This window comes from Anarrhichthys ocellatus, unplaced genomic scaffold (assembly GCF_004355925.1).
Source record: "Anarrhichthys ocellatus isolate YVR2014 unplaced genomic scaffold, GSC_Weel_1.0 scaffold526, whole genome shotgun sequence".
NCBI classification, from domain to species: Eukaryota; Metazoa; Chordata; class Actinopteri; order Perciformes; family Anarhichadidae; genus Anarrhichthys; species Anarrhichthys ocellatus.
Genome location: NW_022280500.1, coordinates 4,273 through 27,007, shown reverse-complemented (window position 1 = coordinate 27,007; position 22,735 = coordinate 4,273). Strand labels below are relative to the sequence as shown.

The following is a 22,735-nucleotide window of genomic DNA, read 5'->3' as shown; positions in this document are numbered from 1 at the left end:
AAGCAGATCTAGTGAGTCTGCTGCTTTGAGTGCTTTGTTTAATAAAATCACTAAGTGGAGGTGGGGCCATACCATGTAAAATTTTAAAAACCAGACACACATCAGTGAATTTAATGATGTTCTCCCAACTCAGGATATGGTGTTTGGTGAGAATATTGCAGTGATGGTGACTTTTGGGTTTTTTATCAAGTGTTTTTAGAGCTTGTTTATGGAGAACATGAATGGATTTTAATGTTGTGCTGCTGGCTTGTGCCCAGCTGGTTAAGCAGTAGGTCAGATGGGGGATAATCATTGCATTAAAATACAATTTTGCAGCTTGCATGGTTAGACAGTGTCTTATATATCTAAAATTCATGAGATTAAATTTTAAGACATTTGTCACATGTTTTACCTGTTTTTTAAAAGAGAGATTAGAATCAATAAAAATTCCTAAATATTTAAAATCTGACACTACCTGTAGCCTCTCACCAGCAACATAAACATCTGGCTCCAGTGACACTTTGCAAGCCCTCTTTGCGAAGAACATACAAACAGTCTTGTTAACATTCAGGTGAAGGCAGGAATCTGCAAGCCATTTAGTTACATTTGTCATTGTGGACGTGAGTTTAAGTGCAGCTTGTTCTTTGTTCTTTGCGTGCACATAAATCACTGTATCGTCAGCGTACATTTGAATATCACACCCATCGCAGATAGCCGGCAAATCATTAATGTATAAACTGAATAGTAAAGGTCCTAAAATAGAACCCTGAGGTACTCCCACGTTAGATCTTAGAGTAGATGATGTAACATCACCCACTCTGACACACTGGGTTCTTCCTTCAAGGTAGGATTTCAGCAAGACAAGAGACTCTTGGGAAAAGTTAAAATTTGACAGTTTGTTAATCAGGACATTGTGATTAACCGTATCAAAAGCCTTCTTCAGGTCAAGAAAAACCGCTGCTACTACACCCCCTTTATCCATTTTAGCTTCACATTCTCTAAGAGGAAGCAGTTGGCTGTTTCAGTCGAATGATTAGCCCTGTAACCAAACAGCATAGGATGCAGCTGATATGGAGAGCTGTTGAGATGTTTAATGAGTTGCTCTGCAACACATTTTTCAGCAATTTTGGAAACAGCAGGAGGATACTGATTAGCCGATAATTGGAGCCATCGGTTGAATCTCCTGACTTAAAAATGGGTGTTACTATGGCTGATTTCCATCCTTTTGGAAACACACATTGCCTGAGAGATTTGTCGACAATGTTTGTGATCGGGTGAGCGAGTGTGCCTTTATGTTTCTTTAGAAAAATATTGAACATCTTAACATCTTTGGCCCTAGAGTTCTTGAGTGAGCCTAGAACTCTGGTGACAGTAGATTCAGAGACTTCTTGAATAGCGAAGCATGGTTGACCTTCATTTACTGGTGTAGGATCAAATTGACCAATACTGGAGCTTCGAGTTAAAGCTTCCACTGAGTTGATAAAGTATCATTAATGCATCCACTTCTTATAGAAGGAATCCTTTAAGTTTCTTCATCAGGATTAGCAAACATAAGTAAATACTAGACAACCATATACAACCACTTCTAAATCTGAACAGTTTGCCTTATTTACCTGTTTTGACTTTATCACACAGGTAAGTAGCCTATATCACAAAGCCCCCAAGTCATTTAATTTAATTTTTTAATTTAATTTAATTTCCACAATTAACCTAAGCTTTGGAGTGTGGGAGGAGGCCGTAGAACCTGGAGAAACCCCACACTGACACGGGGAGAACATGGAAACTCCACACAGAAGGGCCGTCCAGCACGGGATTGAACCCGGGACCCCCTTGCTGCGAAGCGACCGTGTTAGTCAGTGTGATGTGTTTGTGCTTGTACTAGTGAGCCATAACTATTCCATGTTTGTCTTTAGATGGATATAGAATGTTTTAAGTTATTTTTAATGGGATAAACATGGTCTATAGGCCTTAATATGTTCTATAAATAAACATATTTTGCATTTCAAATTGAAAAATATTGGCAGCTGAAATATAAAAATAATACCACAGATCCCCTTTACAGCTTGCCTTTTATCTTGTTTAAGATGTGAACATGATAATCTTAGATCTTTCTTGGGTGTGGCAAAAATGATCACAGTGACAGAGATTCCTGTAGAGACTGATAGATGAGGTGGGGTTTTCTCTGCGGTCTGTTGCTATAAAAGCTGTCAGTGGAAACCTCTGTTGCACAGCTTGACAGAAGCTGGTCTGCGTCTATTGTAGGACACATGCCTGGAAGCCATTGCACAACGGTAGGAGCACTTGTAATTGTTTTTCAAAGTTAAGCAGGAAAGTCAAATGTTGCTCAACTTAAATGAATGTGTGCCTGCTTGATCGAATTAACTCATATTTAAAGATTATAGGTATAAAATGATGAAAGGTACAGTATTCCCTCATCTGAGAGCATTGATTTTGATGGATAGTTAATTAAAATTCAATGAACTCAAATCTTTGACCATAGTTAGAACCCATGGAAGAGTATTATATGCAGTAAATAAAGCAAAATCATGATCATAATTTACAATTAACATTTCTTTCTTTTTTCTTTCATTTTGAAATACTTCACAAATATATGTATTTTTTTATTACTTATAATAAGTAGTGATGAAGACTTAATGTGCTGCTGAGTGACAACTTTTCCGCTCTCCTCTCAGGATATTCAGAAGAATATCAACAGTTCCAATTCGGCTGCCTGCTCCTCTCCTGCTCCCATATTCACTGTAAGTCAGTGTTCACAGTTTAGATGCACAGCATAAGTTCCATGTTGTGTGTATTTTACATGCTTCAAACAGTCTTGGAATGAGATTCTCTAATTCATTTCTAACCAAAAAAATGGTGGTTGCAGGAGCTCCAGCCCCTGATGGCGAACCCTGACCTGCCGTCTGAGCATGACGACTCCCAGTTGGACAGAAAGGAGCCCGAGACTGAGCAGCCAGGGCCAAGAAATCTGCAAACGGCCAGGGCCCGCTTCCTCAAAGGAATCTCCTACTTCTCTGGAGACATGAAGGTGTTTGGAAAATGGATGGAAAGTAAGTCAACTCTAATTTTCTTTACTTGCCCTTATGACATTATACAAAAATTTCTGGACGTTGTAAACAACTTGACACTGATAACCATTGTACAACCACACGCTGGGGAATACAAGTTAAATCCCTACACCAGTCAGGATGCACAACGTTGCTGTAAAATGATTGGCATTCTGTGTTCATCAGCTGGGATACTCAACCTTGAGATCAGTTACGAAACTAGAATTGAGAGTTAATCAAGAACAAATTTAAATAACAAGTAACACGCAACCATGCAATGTGTTATTTTTTTATTTTTTATTTTAATTTATTTAAAAGGGATCATGTACAGTTTAAACATAAATGTCTCCATTCAATGCACTGTACCAGATTGTAGCTTCAGCTAATTTGCATCTGCAGTCCCTTGGCAGGTCAAACAAGGACAAGACAATAACACAGTAAAAGGAAAAGACATAATACAGAGATATACCACAAAAAACATACAAGACACCCAATACAACGCTACACACAAATAGCACATCAAAAATGAATGTGTGTCAATAAAATCAAGTCAGAAAAGACCACAAGAATTGAGGTCAGTGTGTGCAGTTTTTAAAAGACTTTTTAAGTTGGCTTTAAAAGTGTTAATAGAGCTGCAGCTCCTCACACCTTCAGGCAGGGTGTTCCACTGGTGTGTTGCTTCTACAGAGAAGGCTGATTGACCAAAATTAGTGCGGCGAAATGGTATTGTACAGTCTCGTGTAGAGAATATTCTCGCTGATCTAATAGAAGTTGCTGAGCGAGTGTATACAAGGTCACGGAGTGGAGGAGGGGCCAAACCATTTAAAAGTCTATAGACCAGGCACAAATTTGAGAATATATATTATATCCACCTACAAACACCTATGTGTCACTGACAGGAACTTGAAACTGTACCTTTAAGGTAAGCCAGGCTATAGATAGTTTAGACTAACAATGTGCAACATGTTCCCTGTGAAGATAAGATACAGTGCTACTCTGTTTCAGTCGACAAACCTGTTGTTCATATAAGATATGGCTTCCGTGACCTTGAACAAGCATTTTGTGATGCAGATGTACCCGCTGTGAGCCTAAAACTAAAGCTTGCGCAACATTCAATGTAAGCCTATCAATCAGCTCTGGGCAAATGTCAACGCTGTCTGTTCTTTCTTTCTGTCCTCCAGAGCAGTTTTTCTTGCTGCAGTTGCTGGACTGGGTTTTGCGTGGAGCTGCTCAGGTGATGTTCGTCAACAACCCTCTAAGCGGCCTCATCATTTTTGCTGGCCTCATCCTGCAAAACTACTGGTGGGCTCTCAACGGCTTTGTGGGCACACTCTTTGCCACCATTTCAGCCCTTATTCTGCAACAGAACAGGTTTGAACAAACTAATGCTACAGATATTAATAAATTAAATCTGAATTAGATGTTACTGTATATAAAGAAAAGTGGTTGTGAATTAACACTCACTTGCAGTCCACGTACCTTCATTCACACTAAATCCCCATGACTCGCTATTAGTCACAACAACAGTAGACGTACTGACCTGAAACATGATGCAAAAAATTATAAACAAAACTGGATGATCATTTTCCTAGGTAGAGGAAGGTGAAATGACTATGTAGGACGATGTTACATAGTTTTGTATAGCAGAATATGTTGAATTAATCAATTCAAATAACTGTTCATTCAGGGGTGCAATAGCTGCAGGGCTGTACGGTTACAATGGCATCCTGGTGGGTCTGCTGATGGCGGTGTTCTCCAACGAAGGAGACTGGTACTGGTGGCTCCTGCTACCAAACATCTTCATGTCCATGATGTGGTGAGCAACAAGATTGACTAATAATAAAATGATGCAGTGTATTCATTTCATAAGAAATGAGAGGTAGATGTAAGAAAGTAGATAAAGTAACCAAAACAAGACGAGACAAATGTCAAAACGGATCCGTTTACAGTAGTATGACCATATACATGTCCTGAGTTGGTTATAAACCTAATACGGGTGATGTTATATCCTTCTGTTTTCAGCCCGATCGTGTCCAGTGCCCTGGCATCTATTAACAGTCGATGGGATCTGCCAGTGTTCACCCTGCCCTTCAACATCCTGGTGTGTCTCCACATGGTTGCCACTGGACACTACAACCACCACTTCCCCCAAGTCCTCATTCAGCCTCGCTCAGAGCTGCCCAACATTACCTGGGCTGAAATCGACGTAGCCCAGGTCAGTGACAGGCTAGGATTTGTTTATACACGCTACACACCTCTCTGTGGGCTGGTACACTGTAGATGCTATGTGCACTTCAACATCAGATGTTTTGTTCTGATAGCATTTCAACGTTATGTAATTTAGATGTGGCAGATTCATCAGCGCTTATATACCATGTTCCCTGCAAGGTATCTGAAATGTTCTGTCGGAGCTATGTGTAATTACAATCCTGCATTAGATAAGTGAGTGTGTGTGAGTTGTGTGGGTGCATCAAAGCTGACAGGAGAGTGACGGAAATCAATCAGTCTCTACACACCCCCACGAGAGGTTTAATGAGGCAACATGAGTGGAAACACCTGCAGTTGTAATTCACGCTGTGTTGTAGATCTACAGTTATGCAACCTCCATGTCTTTACCTCTCAAGCTGTTCATGTCGGTGCCTGTTGGAATAGGCCAGGTCTACGGCTGTGACAACCCGATAACCGGAGGAATCTTCATTATCTCACTGTTCATCTCCTCCCCTATCACCTGCGTTCATGCTGTCTTGGGATCTGCCGTGGGCATGGTTTCAGGTGAGTGGACAATATACCTCGACAGTCAAATGCAAAAGCCATTCTGTCCTTAAACTTAAAGAGCTTGCAACTACAAAAAAACTTATTTTTGCTTCCTTGCATGATTTCAGAATGAATTCAAGTCAATATGTTCCAACCACAAGATGAAATCCCCTCACAATCCGTGCAAAATTACCAGTAGGGTCATCATTTATTAAGATAATCCAACCTTAAATGTAACTTGGAATTTCTTTGATTGCTGTGATTTATCATATTTTGCAGGCTTGGCGCTGGCAGCACCTTTTGGAGACATTTACTTTGGCCTCTGGGGATACAACTGTGTGTTAGCCTGCATTGCCATCGGAGGCATGTTTTACGCTCTCACCTGGCAGGTGCATCTGCTTGCCATCACGTGTGGTTAGTACACATCCGGAAGTTAAAACACTATCTATAACAAGAAATCTAATTCATGAAGGATGATAACATGACACATGCAACATTGGCAGAGAGCGACCAGATATGGACATGAATGTCATCTCACAGTATCTCTCTTCTTCTCCTGAACAGCTTTTTTCTGTGCATACCTCGGCTCAGCCATTGCCAATATCTTGTCCACGGTAAGGTTGTTCTGACTCGTAATGTTAGATCAGTCCATAATAAACACAAGTTACTTACAGTAACGGGATTTGTTTTTCATCTACAGTTTGGTCTGCCAGCCTGCACTTGGCCTTTCTGTCTCTCTGCCCTCACTTTCCTCCTCTTAACCACGGGAATCAAGAACATCTTCAAGCTGCCGCTGGCCAAAGTCACGTACCCCGAGAAAAACCTGGGCTTCTTCTGGAAGCTGAAGAAGCAGGAGAAAGTGAAAAAGGCTGAGAAAGAGAGGATAGAACGCGAGGAGAAGAACACCATCAAAGAAGAGATGATACTGAACGAGAAATTGCAACTGAGGCTAGAGCTTGAAAGATTGGAAGAAAATAGAGCAGCAAGTGAGGCATCAGACGAGAAAAATGACGAGACATGTGTCGAAGGCTCTGCACCTGGGGTCGAACAGCAGGGTGCTGAAGATATCAGACACGATGATCTAACTGTGGTCACTGTTGCGGATCATGTTTAATACTGCATGTCTGCAGCGGGAGAGATAGACAGAGGATAGAGACGAACACTCCATCTTGCAAAAATTGTATTGGCATCCTCCCAAAACACCGCAGCACCAACCATATATATTCACGCTTTAATTAGCAAACAACTCGTTGCACTGATGTCAAGAAAGCTTTCGATTCTATTTAGCGTCAAGGACTCTTTTACAGACATCTACATCGTGGTAGAGGAGGCTAAATGTAGGATGTGGTTAAATCAATGTATTTGAAAAATAAGTGTGCTGTTAAAATTGGAGACAAAACAAACTGAATTCTTCAATCAGAGAAGATGTGTTCGTCAGGGTAATTTAAATCCAATTCATTTATTGTGTATATAAATGAACTTCCGCCCAGATACAGTCGTGAAGTGACTGTTTTAGGCTGATGACCTGCTTATTCTGTCGCCGACTGAACAAGGTCTACAACAACTGTTGGACATAGTAGAAAAGTTCTGGCAGATGTCAGGAGCACAAATATCAGTTTACCATAAATAACCATATCCTTGTATATATAGTATAGGTTATACCTGCCTTGGTTTAACCACAACAGCATCAGGGAGTTTCAACATGTGTTTGTTGAAATGTGATTATGAGACTGTATATTATCATATAATAATTGTAATGTTATGTTAATATTGATCTAAACATTATTGTGTACTATTGTATTTTGATGCTTTGGTAACATTGTTCTTTATTTAACTTTCATGTTTCATTTCAATAAAGCCACACTGAATTAAAATCTATTAAATACAGTAATGGAACTTTTATAATTCAAGGGCTGAATCATTTCTGGGGAAATATTGTTTGTTGGCCATAATCTAATATAATAATGTATAAATAAGGTTAGCATCTGACACATCAGTCTTGCATGCCTTCTAATAACATAATAATATCGCACCACCCAAAGTTTAAACAACAAATCAAGCTACCAAAATATCTGGCTTAATGATAGGTGTTCCTAAATGTAATTATGTAAATCAGAATCATAAACATTTATTGCCAAGTACATTACACATAAGGAATTTGACTAGGTGACAAATACAAATACCTGGCTACACCTGTCCTTTGATAATACAGCAAAAGAACATGCCACTGAGGACTGTTTGCGTCAACAGCAACATTTGGCAACAAGAGTCGGACTGTGGTATGTCCTCAGTTACAGGTAGGGTGGTGCAGCAGAAACCTTTACTTTGTTATCTGTATGACAATGTTTGAAAGTACAAAGTCTTGTATTCTATAAGATGTCGTTCACATTACAACTAATTACATCTGACAGATATCTTTTCTGTCTTCGGTAAATATCAGTCTACAGTAAACATATGGAAAAGCTAATCATTGTAGTGCAGGACTACCCGGAGCTTTACCTTCTATCCCACAGACTGTTCTACTTGCTTCATCCTTTCCGTCTAAGGATGTCACAACATCCAGTTGAAAAGTCATCCAAATTGACACAGACAAATCAAGCAGTAAAGCTACTGAATAATGTTAACAATGGGCTAGTAGTCATCCCCACATTTAATTATTACATGAGTCTCAGTCTCAATAATGGAAAAAGTCAAAGACAACAAAGCTTTATTTAAATCTCTTTCTGTGAATCAGACAAATGTTCTTTAGCCAAATAATGTTGAGCTTGGCAGTGGTTGTCACAGGGACTCTGGCACGTTTGCCTCCAGCTCGCTGCAGCACAAACATCCTGCACTGAAACTCCCTTGAACAGGGCCCTCAAACACTGGGGCACAGCGAATCCAGAGATATGGCCTCCAAAATCCAGTGCGACAGCTTCTGGCGGAACAATGGCTTGCCTTTGTGGGGAGTGGCCCAGAACACAAATGACTGTTTCACTTTCCTAGGACATGCTGATCTACCCACACACACATGCAGTGCCAGCACCTGGCATAATGTGTTAAGCCTTTGCTCCTCTGTTGAGGAGGAGCATGCCCTGGAGCGGATGGATAAAGTCTGTAAATCACTCATAAGCTTTAATGTGGTTAAAGCTTAGAGCAACACTGTTTTAAGTGAAATAAATTCCATGCCCACTGCCTCTAGGCTCAAATGGGTGATGAGAGAGTGCGTCCAACACAACCAACAGATCCCACAGAGGAACCAGGGTCCTGGAAACAAGCAGCTTGCAGCGTTCAACCGTCATGAAAAGTCACACTAAAAAGACGCTGCCCCACAGGCTTCTCCTCAAAGTCTAAATGACAGGACTGAGATAGCCGCTAAATCAACTTTAATTGTAGAAAGATGATCTACTAATTATTGCAAGAAACACAGCAGGTCAACCACCAAACACTGGAAAGGAATGGTGTGCCTCGTCTTGCACCACTCCTAAAAAAAGCCTCCCACTGTAAAGAGAGCAGGCAGGCCTGCTGCATTCAGGTTCCACCTCTCACAGGCCAAGCCCAGAGCGCTATATATACGGTCTAGGTGAGGTTGGTAGATCTCCCTGCACGACGGGGAAAGGAGGTCCCTTCGTATAGGTAGAGGCCACGGCTCAGGCTGAGAGGGGAGCATGCATAGAGCAGCACGTTTGGCCAGCAGTGCATCCACCCCCAGGGGTGCATTTACGTCCGACAGGGTGACAAGCAGCAGACAGTGAGGCGAGGCAAAGGGATCTACAGCTGCTTGGCCGTATTTCTGCCAAACTTGCTCCACCACCTGTGGATGGAGAGTCCACTCTCCGTACAGAGGGTTTCCTCGGGACAAAAGATCTTCCGAGGTAACATGTGCAACTGGAGTGAGCAAGTGCCACCTTGGCGGTTGATGTGCACGCTACCACAGTGGTGTGTCCGTTTTCACCAAGACGTGAAGACCTGGGGGACATTTCTGAAAATGCTGTAGAGCAAAAACACTGCCCATCCCATGATATGTGATGATACGTTGTGATAGAGTCTTTGGCGCTTGAACTCTACAGGGAGATTTGTAATCGAGGGATGTGTGCGATGTGAACGATCGTTGCCATTGTACATTGTTTTGAGTTTGCCGTTGACATTAGTAAGGCTACTGAAGACCAGCTGATCATTTATTTTATTGTTATTTATTTTTGCAGAATCAAACATTTTCTTAAAATATGTCCATCCTCAACCCAGTGTGATTCATGGGTGCAGCACTAAGCTTACTGGCTCCTAGCTAGCCACATATTTTAACAGATATGAGAGTATATCTAAACTCTTATGTTCATAACTCTCAGCAAGAAAGCAAATGTCTATTTCCCAAAATGTCAAACTACTTTTTACCTTGTCTTTCACATGCAGGCAATACATCTGCTACATTTGGGTTCCAATAACTTTGTATAACTTTATATATTAATTGTATATCCTTTTTGAATAAATCATTTTCTAATAATCGGTCAAGTCAAGGTTGGTTTATTCAGTGTTGTCTGGAAGTACTTTACTAGTTGAAAATGGTAAATGGACTTACATTTGTCTTCCGGCCATTACATGTCTATATTCACCCATTCACTGAGAGACATTCACAGCAGACCTACCATGCAAGGTGCCACCTGCCCATCAAGATCTACACTAATTCACACTCACCCACACAGTAATTTGGGGTTCAGTGTCTTGCCCAAGGACACTTCCACATGCGGACTGGAGGAGTAAAGGATCAAACCGCCAATCTTCTGAGCCTCTGAGCCACAGTCACCACAATATATGGAAATATCTGAATATGAAATAACTACAAATTAATAAATAATAGTAAATCATCTGTGACAAAAAACTGTATATCATCTGTTGGTATGATAAGCTTTTCTTGTTTGAGAAATAAGTAATATATCATTTAGATACATTGCACAGTCAGGACAAGGGAAATACAAGGACTGTACTGTATGTTGCAATCAAAACAGCCACATTTAGAGGTACAGTAGTAAACAGCATGTTTGACAAGTACATTGTTCAACCTTCTAGTTTGAGCTGTCTTGAGACCTTGTCTTGTTTTGGTAAAACAATCAAACAATGGTTATAGATCTCTCGTAAACATCTCTTCGGCTCAGCAAAATCGGATCAGTAAATCTGCCCTTAAAAATCCTACCCCTATGCTCTACTGATCTGCAGGAGATCTGTGCACAATGTCCCTGCAGCATTACAGAGATTAATGGAGCGAGTGATTGCTGGTTTGGATGGTTGTGTAGTTTACTTGAATGAGGTTATCTACACTGTTCCGAGGGCCCATCATGTTCAGCAGATTCAAGCTTTAATTGAAAGATGGCATGGGTACCACTGGCTGTTTATCAAAATCAGTCAATCAGTCACATTGTGAGATTGCTACAGCCATACTACACCTAGGTTTGGTGGTTGGGCACGGCAAAGGGATAAAGAAAAAGTTATATCATTGACTTATCCGTCACCACTTAAAAATTTGGCAGATTTCTTTCCCAGATAATTTTGACCCTTTTACAATAAGAAATCCGTTTTCAGTTGTGGTTCCTTTTGCCCCTTGTAGGATATTATAACAATATCAAAGAAATATGAAAATGCATTTTAAAAAGTTAAGACACCTTCTACTTGCCTTAGCACCGGCTGCTCTGTGGCTGAAAGAAATGTTGTTGTTGCGAGTGGATGTTTTCAGAGCAAAAACACGTGCTGTGCTGCTACAAAGTGATGATCTGAAGGGTTCTCCAGCTGGTTGTGAATGGGGTCAGATATGCCTCTGCCTTTTGTTTATACTTCTGTCATGTACTTTTTATTTTAATTTAATCCAATGGGTGCCAGGTTCCTGGGGCAAGATTAACTGACAGAAGGCCTGGATGGAGATAACAGCTTGTCCTCAGACAGTCACGAACCCTCAGAGCTTTATCATGATGTATCACATTTCAACAAATACTTTGAATTGCTTCGTGCAGCTTCACATGTCCAGTATGACCTGAAGTGACTGCTGTTTAAACGGCTGTTCTGATACTGAATACTTTCACAGTATTTTTGGACCTCTGCTAGTTCAATTAATATTTGTCAGTATAATGACAGGGTGCGTCTTGAACATTTAAATCTAATGTAATGATAGTGCTAGATAGACACATATTGACTAATCCCTGAAAATGACCAGCCGTACTCATTGTCTTCCCTAACGCTAAACATATTGTCAGAATCATAGCTACCTCAAAAGTCCTGGAGCAACACAAACATACTGAGATATATAAAATGGGATCAACCTCATAAGGACCTATTACCGATAGAATCTGCTTAGCTTCTCTTTAGAAACACTACAATTTATGCTGAACTGCAACTGCATCATTCATACTAGTCTAGCACCCACAGCAGATGTTCTGTATGTGGACCAGAGAGAGGAAAGTTAGAGGGTCCTCTAGTGGAGCAGCACAGCAGCACAGCAGTGTCTCGACAGAGGAGTGGTAACGTAATATCCTAACATCTCAGAAGCTTGCAGGTTATCACAAAATCTGTGACTCAACCAGCTGTCTGTCTGTGGAAAGGCTGATTTGTAAAAGTGGTAAGACTAAAATTGGACAGTCAGAAAGATTAAAACGTGAGAGTACAAATGTAGTATCATCTCATGATGAGATAGCATACACGTAAAGTATAATGGTCTGAAAAGCAACTTTGAAATGGCACAAAACGGCAAATTCAATTCGTTACCAATAAATAAAAACGTAATCCCATCAAAAAGATCCAGTGTACTTTAAGCAACACAACATCATTACCGTTCTTGACGACGACATCCCAGATTGTATTTTAGACAGATTGTATAACAGTGGTTTCAATCACAAGGGTCAATGCACCGTCTCCAACATCTCAACAAACATCACAAGCTGACTCTTCGTAGTCATAGTCTTCAGGGAACACACATTTACAGGCTCGGTGTCACTAAACTTAGAAACTGGAGAAGCCACATTTCCATTCACATTGCTGGTTAACAGTAGCATTTGACAGCAAAGGTGAAAATAAATAGAGACAGAGACTGAAGAGTTGAGTGATGGAGCATTGTGTTGTTGTGTTCCCTAACCCCAGTCACACTGCTCACCTAGTACTCACGTTTCCTCATTCCCCACCATTCTTTGCGTATCAGTGATCAGGCGTCATGTAATGTTTAATCTCACTGACACAAATCAATGCATCCACAGATCAATCTGATGCCCACAGAGCTGAAGCTGCACATGCAGGTGACTATGACCATGACCAGCTCCACTGATACTGCTCCACTTGGCAGGACGGCATAGTTAAAATGGTTGTTGCTCTTCTAGTAAAGGTTGTGACTGAATGGGGTCAACAGTGATTGATTCATTGTTTGATGGAGTAGGTTTGTGACTCATGACGCATGTTCTAGTCAAATCAGTTTGTTTGTAAATGTGCGAGCCTTTTGTCTTACTTAGATTGAGGTCATGTTGTTGCCTGATACAGGATCCTATCTGCTTTAAATATTTCTGCTCTTTAATCTCCTGTCCTAGAAGTATGAATTTATACTCCTCTTTAACGAAACCCCTTACATAACCGCTGGCTACATTCTACAATGAGTTTGCAGATCACCCATGTGTGAGATTGATCTGTTTTGTATTTGTGCTTCGCGATGGCTGCATTCTCTAACAAAGAAGACATAAATCTGCGTCCACACGTCAGCAGTGCAAAGATGTAAAAACGCTGAGCACAAGATAGAGGTGTAAAGTAACTTAGTGCATTCACGCAAGTACTGCACTCAACGTCAGTTTCAAAGTACCGGCACAATTCTAAAGTTTTGTATTCTAAAGTAAGAGGGCTTCTTTTTGGTGAGACTCAATACTTTGACTCCACTACAAGTCAGATGGGACATTTTATGTTTAACGTGTCTAAAGTTTTGGTGTTATTAATGTGTTTATACATGGAAACAATAATACTGAATTGAAATAAATGTGAAAAAAAAATTATACTTTCAGTATGATCCGCACTTGCTGCAGTTTCTTTGGATTTTATGTGCAATAAAATTGATTAGCTGAAAAACATGATGCCTGGCTATCAGTTTATTGAGTATTTTTATGGCCTTTTAAAATACAGTTTTAAGAGGAGTTACACCAACATTATGACACCTCACAAGGCTTGCAAACATGAGAGTTGATTTTTAACAATCTCAATGTTACGTCCTACAAAGAACTGAGAGCTCAACCCCTCAATACAGACCATGTACTGAATCTTTAGTGGTTACATACAAAATTCTGAAGAAACTTAAGAATGTATATTTATGTATATATGTACATAATGTGTGATAGATCTATATATACAGTATATAATTTGTGTGTTTGTGTGTGTGTGTTTTCTATGGAACAACGCTGTCCTGACCTGAAGCTCTGTGTCGCTGCGTGTGCTTCTGAAAAGCTTTATTGGAGGTTTGTTAAGTGAATATTTGGATGTAAGCCACGAAATGATTTGATTTATGCCCGATGGGAAGTGACATCGGTTAGTATCAATTTTTTGCCGAACGTTTCAAACATGAGCAGAAATCTTGCTAAAACACACACGCATCTATTAGTGTCCAGGGGTTAATACATTAAGTAAAATGAAATACCGTAGCTATCAGTGAATCGGTGCCACATTCACATTTAAAGAGGTTATTTATCCAAACTAAATAAACCAAAGAGGACGGAGGTGTAAATCAGGCCTACATACTGTATGTGTTGGCTCAGCAGGGATAACATAAATATTTGAAAGCAAAACAGAATGCCTGATAACCTTCCTGCTTTGTATTTCATTATATTTTTCAATGTTGTCACCTGTCGTCTGAAGTTCGTTTCCTTTACATGAATAAAGACATTTCCACTATAAACTGGTGCATAAAAAGTCAACAGAATGCAGGAAATGAAGTCTTTGATGCTCAGAATGTCCATAACGAGATCGAACACTCACAAATATAATTTATATGTTTTTCTCCCTGGCAAACTAATGAGAGTGATATTAAAACTGTCCAATCAAATCTATTATATGGGATTAAATTACATGCTTATTCAATGACATAAGACAGGACAGGCCAGTGGCGAAACCCATGAAACAAAGAAACAGGAAACTGAAGCTGTGTTCCAAATTGCAAACTTTTTCTTTTTACTTTTAGTACACACTGCAGCAGCCCTTACAAAGTCTGTACTGTCCCAATGCACTTAATTAGAACTTAACATTGCACCTTGAACTTTGCCCCTCTTGCTTCCATACCTGCTGCAAAGGGGATTGTGGGTCAGAATAGGCAGAAAATCATGCTGACTTGCATACTGCAAAATGCAAATGGATGTAGTTGGGCATCCTGGTATTTTTGGTATACTGCATTTGACACACACTGTATTGGGACATACTAAATATTTTTCTGGTTTACTAAAAAGTATGATAGTGTGGGTATTGGAAGGCACAGTGACTGTCAGTGGGCCGTCTCCTTTCGGAACTGTCTCTGGCCCAGAAAGATGGGGAGTCAAGAGTCGCACTCAGCTGTGTTATTATTAGCACCCCCGAACAGCCGGGGACCGGTTTAGTGACTGAGGAGTCAGCAGGCAGTCAATGGCAGTTTAACACAGTCAATAAAAGCTGCTTTGAGAAAGTGTGACTCACCTCAACCAAGAGGTGAGCATGCAGCCATGACTGGCCACCCAAAAATATTTTGCAGGTTGCTGCAGCAGAATGCAAGATAAGCCGTGGACAGACACAGAGGTGCACACTCACTCACCACCTAAAATCCGTTTAGACGATCATTCCACAACATACACAGTTGAGCAGAATTTACATCCACGTTTTAAACAGAAGCCTACAATGGAAAATATGAATGAGAGCAACTCGGCATGTTTCCAGAAGACCTAGAGAGACCTCTGGTGGTACAAGCGAGAAGCGTCGTGTGAAAGGCTTTTCACTGTAAATCACATCCAACATCTCCACTGTGTTTACACAGTTGGGATTTAGAGGTCTTGCAGCCTGATATTCACAATTGATTTATCAAAAGCAAGACTGTAAAATACATTTTTGTCCCCGAATGTGACGAAGCTTCATGAAATGGATTAGGAGGAACAGCTTTCAAGTCCTTCCTCAGATTTACATTTGAAATCTTAAAAGTTGCATCATCTTTAGTATTGTGTCGCCTTTGTATTTGAACAAAAAAAGTAAAATCCAACATCTTCAGAAAACAACTTTTATTTATATCTTATTCACATAAGGAGCAACACAGTTTCAAAAGCATCTGCAGCATTTTATCCCAGTGCAAAAACAAAGACGATCCGATTGGGTTCACTGCACATGTGGTACTCTAGTACAATCCTGTCATCAGACCGGCCACATCCCTGATTCACCAACTTCCACTGAGCGTGGTACCTGATTGACATCAGCAACTCTTGTCTCTTAAAGCTTATTGCAACCGACTTCACATGAAACAGTTGTCTTCTTAACAAAAACATGAGGGAACATTAAAGTGCCAGAGCCTCAATGAAGCTGATTAATTCATCTGATTGCTGGCAGCTGGAAAAAAAAATTAAAGTAAAATTAGTGACGACGTAAAAGATTTGAGTTGTGTATTTGAAGGCCTATTCACACGGATGGATGGAACAAGTCAAATACTGTTGATAGTCTCTAGACAGAGCAAAACTGCCATGAGATCCTTCAAAGTAAAGTGTCACACTAATCCTTTCTCCTGTTTGGAATGCACAATCCTCTGTAGAGATCCTTCATGCTGCTCACACCCACACCTGGGCAGAGTGTAGACAGCCATGCTTTTGAAACACATGATGTCTCTCGGTGTGTGTTTTTCCACCTGCCATCTCACTAATAGGGCCTAAACACGGCTGGTCCCCCTCCTCCCAGCAGCCACTTCCACCAACCAGTAGGAGTCGCTAGTGCAGCAACAGGCACGTGGCCCTTTTCATTTCAGATGAGATAATGCTACCCGGAGTTAAACCAATGTGCGTTTCCTTTTTGAGCCACGTTTGAGAAAAGTTTTTACATAAATGGAACAAAAAGGTTCCAGAAGAAGATAATGTGACAACAAAAAAAAACAGACGCATGTCTCATGAAGGTGTTAAGGATGTTCAAAGAAAATGATCAAATCTAAATCTACGTTATTTACTCCAGTATATGGAATATTATGACAGTGATTGAGTGAATAAGTAAGCAGTACCACTTTAAAAAAAGCTCAGGATGAGTGTACCACTGTATTTAAATAAAATCTTAAAAACAAAAGCTGGGGAAACACGTTCAGACACCTTCTAAAAACAATAGCTAGGCTACTCCTCGTTCTCAGGAGCAACATGGCAGACTAACTTTAAACCTTCTGTATATTTAGCTTACTGGACAGATGAGTCCTGCCCAGTATAAATGTTCTTCTATACACTTTGTATCTTCATTATGCACCTTAGCCCTTAAAACACTAACATTCATCAGCAAATGACCTCCCCGGGGGAAGTCAATCAAAATATACGGAGACACTATTTGACCAAGACTCCTAAACAATTCTATGGATACATTTCCTCTTTACACACACACAACACAAAGCAAATCCTAAAATGTTAAAAGTCAAGATGTTCAAAACATTACATCCAAAATCGAAGGAGAAAACACTATAGGGTTGAGCATATTTACATTATAATTACAAGTTTACGAGCACACGGTGTTAAAGGAGTCTGTACAGGGACTGCACTGCAGGCAAAAAGCTATCGAAATAAAAACGTGTTGATCAGAGCTAAACTGGGCTTATGACGCGTAGAGGAAGAAAGAAATTAACGTTTGGCTCCAGCGAGCACTGCCTGCTCTCACCTAAGACACATTGGTTGTTGCTTTAAACCTGCACTGGTGTGCAGTACGCCATCTACTGTACACAGTGGGAAGGTTTCTCACTACATCCAATTGATGCAAATACAAGTTTGGTATTTTAAGCTATCAACCAACCAACCAACCAAGCAATCTTTTAGCCAAATCATGACTAATATAGTAAATGCTTCCAGTTGCACGTGTAACTAGAGGTCAGAATGGCAGGCAGCTATTTTATAACATGGCGATGCAAGGTCAGTGTAATTCCTCTCTAACGTACCTGTACTTTCAACTTCTCGTCGTTGAGAAATCCCCGACAGCTGCATCCACATATATCAGACAATTTGAGATAAAGTCTAGGACTGACTGACAGTACACACACACAGTAATGTTGACATTCTTCATACTTCCTCTTTTTTGAAGTGGCCATTGCACAGCTCATACAGTTAGGTGCCTGAGAGCAGGCGGAGGAAAAGGAGTGTGGGTGAAGCACGATGGTCTGCTCAGGCATGAGGTTTAGATGAGAGCTGCAGAGGAGAGGTTTGGTTGACAGCATCAATTGTGAGGAGTGTGTGTTCGCATCTGACAACTTCCTGTCAGACACACAATCAGAGCCACCCTGAGCTAGCAAATACAACGCACAGGACTAACCTCAAGAGAACACCTTGTCCACCCAGGTAGAGCCAAACCTCTGGCTTTGATTCGCACTCTGGCCTGGATAAAGGATAAAGAGACACCGTCCTACAATAGTGCAAACACCGTTGTTGTCTTGACGTCGTGCCCCTTTGTCCCGTCAGCGGGGCAGAGGCCGGATGGAGCGACTGTATTAGAGCCATTTTTGGAGCGTGGGCAGGTTCTTGTCCATCCAGCGCTGGTTCAGCCTGATGGTTTCCAGAGCTTCCTGCACGCTCCTCATCTGAGAGCCGCGCTCCTTCAAACTGGAGAAGAAACTCTGAACCTGCACAACACACACACACACACACACACACACACACACACACACACAGATGTTATGTTATCACTTGGCAAAACACAGTGAACAGTTAATATCTCCCCACAAACAATTGCACAGACCCTCAAATACGCTGCGTCAGAAAAGAAACAAAACATACTTGATCAAGGTGGGCCTGTGTGGAGAACTGAGAGGTGGCAGAGTTGATGATTGTCTGGATGGCAAAGGAGCCCATCGGGAACCTTTAGCCAAAAACACAAAAACGCTGACATTTATCGTTTCCTTTTTTATGTAAAATAATCTTAAAATATGTTCTCAGTGACGACTTGTATGGAGCTGACAGGGACCACTTACTTCTCTATGAGGCTGTCCCAGTTCTCTTGGATGAAGTCCCAGACAAACAAGTAGCCGGTGAAGCCTTTACACACGGTGCTGATGACCAAAGGCAACTCCTGCGTCTGGATGATCTCCCCCATCAGACCTGCCTTTAGAATCCTAGACAGACCGCAATAAGTGTTCAGAGCTTAAATAACACTACACTACACTCACCTCCATACAGCAGGAAAACAAACTGCTTGTCAAGCCCTTTAAATCACTACTGAAGACAAAACACATAAAATTAAAAACTGTTTTATCACATCTGAAATATTGGTGTTTAAGTGACTGTAACTCAACGTTTATCACAGTACCCAAGATTCAAAATATTGCTGCTCTGTTACACATTGGTTTTAAAGTAATGTTCCAATAATAAAAACATTAGAAAAGGCACTTTGAACAAGTGTATTGGATTGTTCCCTCATTCAGTGGGGAAGGAAAGACGCTGCTGCTTGATGACCAGAGGCCAACACACACAAACACTTACCACACTATAAGCCGTGCGTTCTGAGTAGACGCGAGGCCCCGCAGCATCTTTCTCTTCTCTGCATCATAGGTGACACGTCCGTACATGCTGAGCAAAGTCTCCCAACCTTCATCCGATTGAGCAGCCACAGTGAATACAACTTGCTGCAGATCCCCTGGGATCCTACAGGAAATATAAAGATGCAAACCTATTTTTAGGTTAAAAGTGGACCAAAATTCAGCTCACGGTCTACAACTCAACGTCAGATACTAATTCCATCCAGAGACATTCCCCCATGGATTCTATCTCTGTAAAGAGGTTTGCGCTGCACCTCTCACCCTGCTGCAGCTGTCAATGTGACCCAGAAAAGCAACTGAAAAGTATATAGTGTGCTATACGTACCGTGAGGTCCCATTGGACTCGACATACTCTTTGAACAGGGCTTGGGCTCGCTGAGTGCAGTTCTCTTCATTCAGACTACAGGCCATCCCAAGCAGCTCTGAGCGCAGCTCCTGTTGAGACACACTCTCCTCCTCTTCCCATGTTTGCTTGTCCATCAGAGAACCAAACTGATGCAGAATATAATCCTGTCGTATGTAACAAAAACAATAAGGGATCTTATTAGTGCACAGAAACATAAGAATGTATGATTTATTTTCACAGACATGGGATGTTCGCTTGTATCCTAGATGTCCTGATACAACAATAATGTGCCATCAAAACTTACATCTTAAATAAAGCCAATCAAGATATACAAATGTGTGTTTTAATGTTTCTCATTATTGAGACAATTACTCTCACTACAATACTTCATAGTCCACACATTGATTTTGAAAAACAGATTTTTTTCAGGATTTTCAAAACTTAAGATATTATGCAGGTGTTTGACAGAAATGTGGCTCATTATATCTTTATTCTCAAAATGTATTGTGACCTACATTTCTTAACTGTGCGTGTGCGTGTGCGTGTGCATGTGTGTACCTTCATGCGGGACACAAGATGGTGCTCTTGTCTTTTGTCAAGCAGCTGGTAGATGATGTTGAGCTGTAGCAAGGCCTCTGTCACAGGAGAAGTATGAGTTTCATTGGTCATGTACTTCAACAGGTTGAGGACTTGGTGAAAGGACACGCGTCCCAGTCTGTTAAAAACACAGGACAGCGGGGGAGAGGAAAGAAAGGTGGAGAATGAAACACTCCTCTACTTCCGTTTCTCTTGTAACTAAATGCAATTTGAAGAACAACTATTTATGTTGTCCGCTTTACCTGGAAAGAGCAAAGATGTTGTGTATGAGCGAGGCCCGGTCCTCGTGTGTAAGAACACCGACATTGTTGGACAGAGCTGTTATCAGAGCAGCCCAGCCCTCTTCTCCGTAGTGGACGATGTAGAAGCCTGTGTTTCTGTAGTTCAACTTCAGCCACTTTACACTTTCTGGTAGCTCCTTCAGAGTCCCTGAAAACACACACAAAAATGTAGCATTTGTCACAAAATAAAAATCTTGACTCTTAACTTGATGTTGCAGGTAATGCTTTGTGTTTTACCTGACTTGTTCTTCAGAGTGAACATCTGTCTGCACTCAGGGGCCAAACTACAGTTGTCAGTTACATACGTCACCGGAATATTCCACAAGCTAAAGAGAACAAAATACAGTCAGGGTTGTATTGTGTTTCTATGATCTGTGTGTGTGTGTGTGGGGGGGGAGAGTTGAACCCACCTGGAAGTCTGCGTGGCATTGTCGGATGTGAGCAGGAAGGGCTCCTGTGTGAGGGTCACCTGACCTCCCTTACGGCTTACAGTGACCAATGGGAAGCCTTTCTGTGATGTCCACGTGCTCATCATCTCTGACACATTCGGGTGCTGCGCCGAGACCTCAACCTGAGGAGAGGAAGAGAAATCCAGAGTCAGTGCAGTCCAGTGTGCATGTTCATTGTTTTTTGTTATGTAAATTAAATGAAGACAACCGTGACTGGCAGTGGTCTGAAACTTTGCAGCTATTTTCAGAAGATTACAATTTCTACAAACCAAACCCAAAGGGGATGTTAACTGAGGCGCGTGCTTTCAAACCTTTTAGACAGTAAATCTACTGTCTGTATCCACAGCATGCTGTGCTCTGACATCCCCTCAAAGCAATGTGAGCTCTTATAGGATCAATAAATGATGACATGATCAACTATCATCAGAAGCCATTTACTGCTTTTTATGTTGATAATGCAGCTCAACCATTATGGGATGACAGTGAAACTAGCCAAACGCAGCTGATGTCAGATCACATGGCTGGCTGACAGATCACTGAGGGAAGTTAAACGTTAGATGTAGCCAAAGTGAGACACACACACACACACACACACACACACACACACACACACCTGTGTAAGGCTGTTCCAGAGGTCGTTGGTGTCCGTGTTTGATCCACTGAACTGTTTCAGATATTGAATGATACCTTTTCTGAACTGTTGGTCCCCTGGCAGGGAGGCATTCAGCATCAGGAGAATGGAGGCACCCTGGAAGACACAGGCACAAAGCATCAGCGATCACACCCTAAACAGAGCACTGACTAAAGCTCTGAATGAGTGGGAGGCCCAGTTCTCTCTGAGTTAAAGAGCTGGATATGGAAGTTCAGTGAATTAATGAAAATTGCATCTATCTATCCGAGTATATATAAATTACAAAAGTGTACCTTCTCATAGGAGACGGAGTCAAACATCTCTTCCACCTGTTCTGGCGTATTAACCTCCGCCGACACAGCGTGGGAGGAGTTAAGTGCATCACTGTCCAACGCTCTGAAGCCTACTGCCAGGAACGAATTACCCTGCAAATAAACACAGGGTTTACTGCGAAGGCACACAATGAAGCACACAGCTGTATCTGCTTCAAAGTATATGAGGCAGATGTGTAAACGTACAATGTCCAGCTTGGGAAAAACAGCCTGCAGCGACATGTACTGCATGTATGTGGCAAAGCCTTCGTTGAGCCACAGGTCGTTCCACCACCTCATCGTCACCAGGTTTCCAAACCACTGCAACACATCATCGGAGATAGATTAGGACCTGACCGTAGCATATTCACCGTGTCAGCTACGTTCACCAACAAACAGGCAAACACAACTACCTGATGAGCGAGCTCATGCGCGATGACAGAGGCAACTACTTGTTTTTCCAGAGGAGAGGACTGTTTGCCCACCAGCAGGCTGGTCTCTCTGAAAGTGATGAGTCCCCAGTTCTCCATCGCTCCTGCCAGGAAGTCTGGGATGGCTACCAAGTCTGACAAAAGTGAAAGGAAGAATATTGGGATGTGTAAAGGCGGGGGGGGGGGGGGGGGGGG

At 41.4% G+C, this 22,735-nt stretch overlaps 2 protein-coding genes across 3 annotated transcripts in view; one reads left to right on the top strand and one right to left on the bottom strand.

Annotated features, from left to right (window-relative positions):
- The first annotated feature begins 2,222 nt into the window (after positions 1-2,222).
- On the top strand, positions 2,223-7,654 carry LOC116401555 (urea transporter 2-like). Of its 2 annotated transcripts, none has more exons than XM_031880015.1 (10): positions 2,223-2,270; positions 2,673-2,738; positions 2,864-3,047; positions 4,226-4,346; positions 4,732-4,860; positions 5,067-5,259; positions 5,669-5,816; positions 6,078-6,212; positions 6,363-6,412; positions 6,499-7,654. In XM_031880015.1, exons 1-10 carry the CDS (start codon positions 2,247-2,249, stop codon positions 6,910-6,912), a joined length of 1,464 nt encoding a protein of 487 aa, XP_031735875.1. In that variant the 5' UTR covers positions 2,223-2,246; the 3' UTR covers positions 6,913-7,654. The 2 variants fall into 2 exon arrangements, with proteins under 2 accessions (XP_031735875.1, XP_031735874.1); XM_031880014.1 differs by having other exon boundaries at positions 4,226-4,415.
- Positions 7,655-16,890: 9,236 nt separating this feature from the next.
- Positions 16,891-22,735, bottom strand: part of LOC116401557 (leucyl-cystinyl aminopeptidase-like) — a 10,055-nt gene continuing 4,210 nt past the window's right edge. Inside the window, exons 9-21 of the mRNA XM_031880016.1 lie at positions 22,523-22,674; positions 22,317-22,430; positions 22,092-22,223; positions 21,781-21,915; positions 21,129-21,289; positions 20,956-21,044; positions 20,680-20,866; positions 20,399-20,555; positions 19,820-20,004; positions 19,439-19,600; positions 18,931-19,071; positions 18,737-18,818; positions 16,891-18,582 (exon numbers count right to left, since the gene is read on the bottom strand). Of these exons, the coding sequence (XP_031735876.1) occupies positions 18,451-18,582; positions 18,737-18,818; positions 18,931-19,071; positions 19,439-19,600; positions 19,820-20,004; positions 20,399-20,555; positions 20,680-20,866; positions 20,956-21,044; positions 21,129-21,289; positions 21,781-21,915; positions 22,092-22,223; positions 22,317-22,430; positions 22,523-22,674 (1,829 nt within the window). The 3' untranslated portion in view covers positions 16,891-18,450. The remainder of the gene's footprint in view (positions 18,583-18,736; positions 18,819-18,930; positions 19,072-19,438; positions 19,601-19,819; positions 20,005-20,398; positions 20,556-20,679; positions 20,867-20,955; positions 21,045-21,128; positions 21,290-21,780; positions 21,916-22,091; positions 22,224-22,316; positions 22,431-22,522; positions 22,675-22,735) is intronic.

Coding starts and splice junctions, on each gene's coding strand:
- LOC116401555 (XM_031880014.1), top strand. CDS start 2,247: ATGCCTGGAAGCCATTGCACAACG. Junction 2,739..2,863: donor CTCCTGCTCCCATATTCACT/GTAAGTCAGTGT, acceptor TGGTGGTTGCAG/GAGCTCCAGCCCCTGATGGC. Junction 3,048..4,225: donor GTTTGGAAAATGGATGGAAA/GTAAGTCAACTC, acceptor TCTGTCCTCCAG/AGCAGTTTTTCTTGCTGCAG.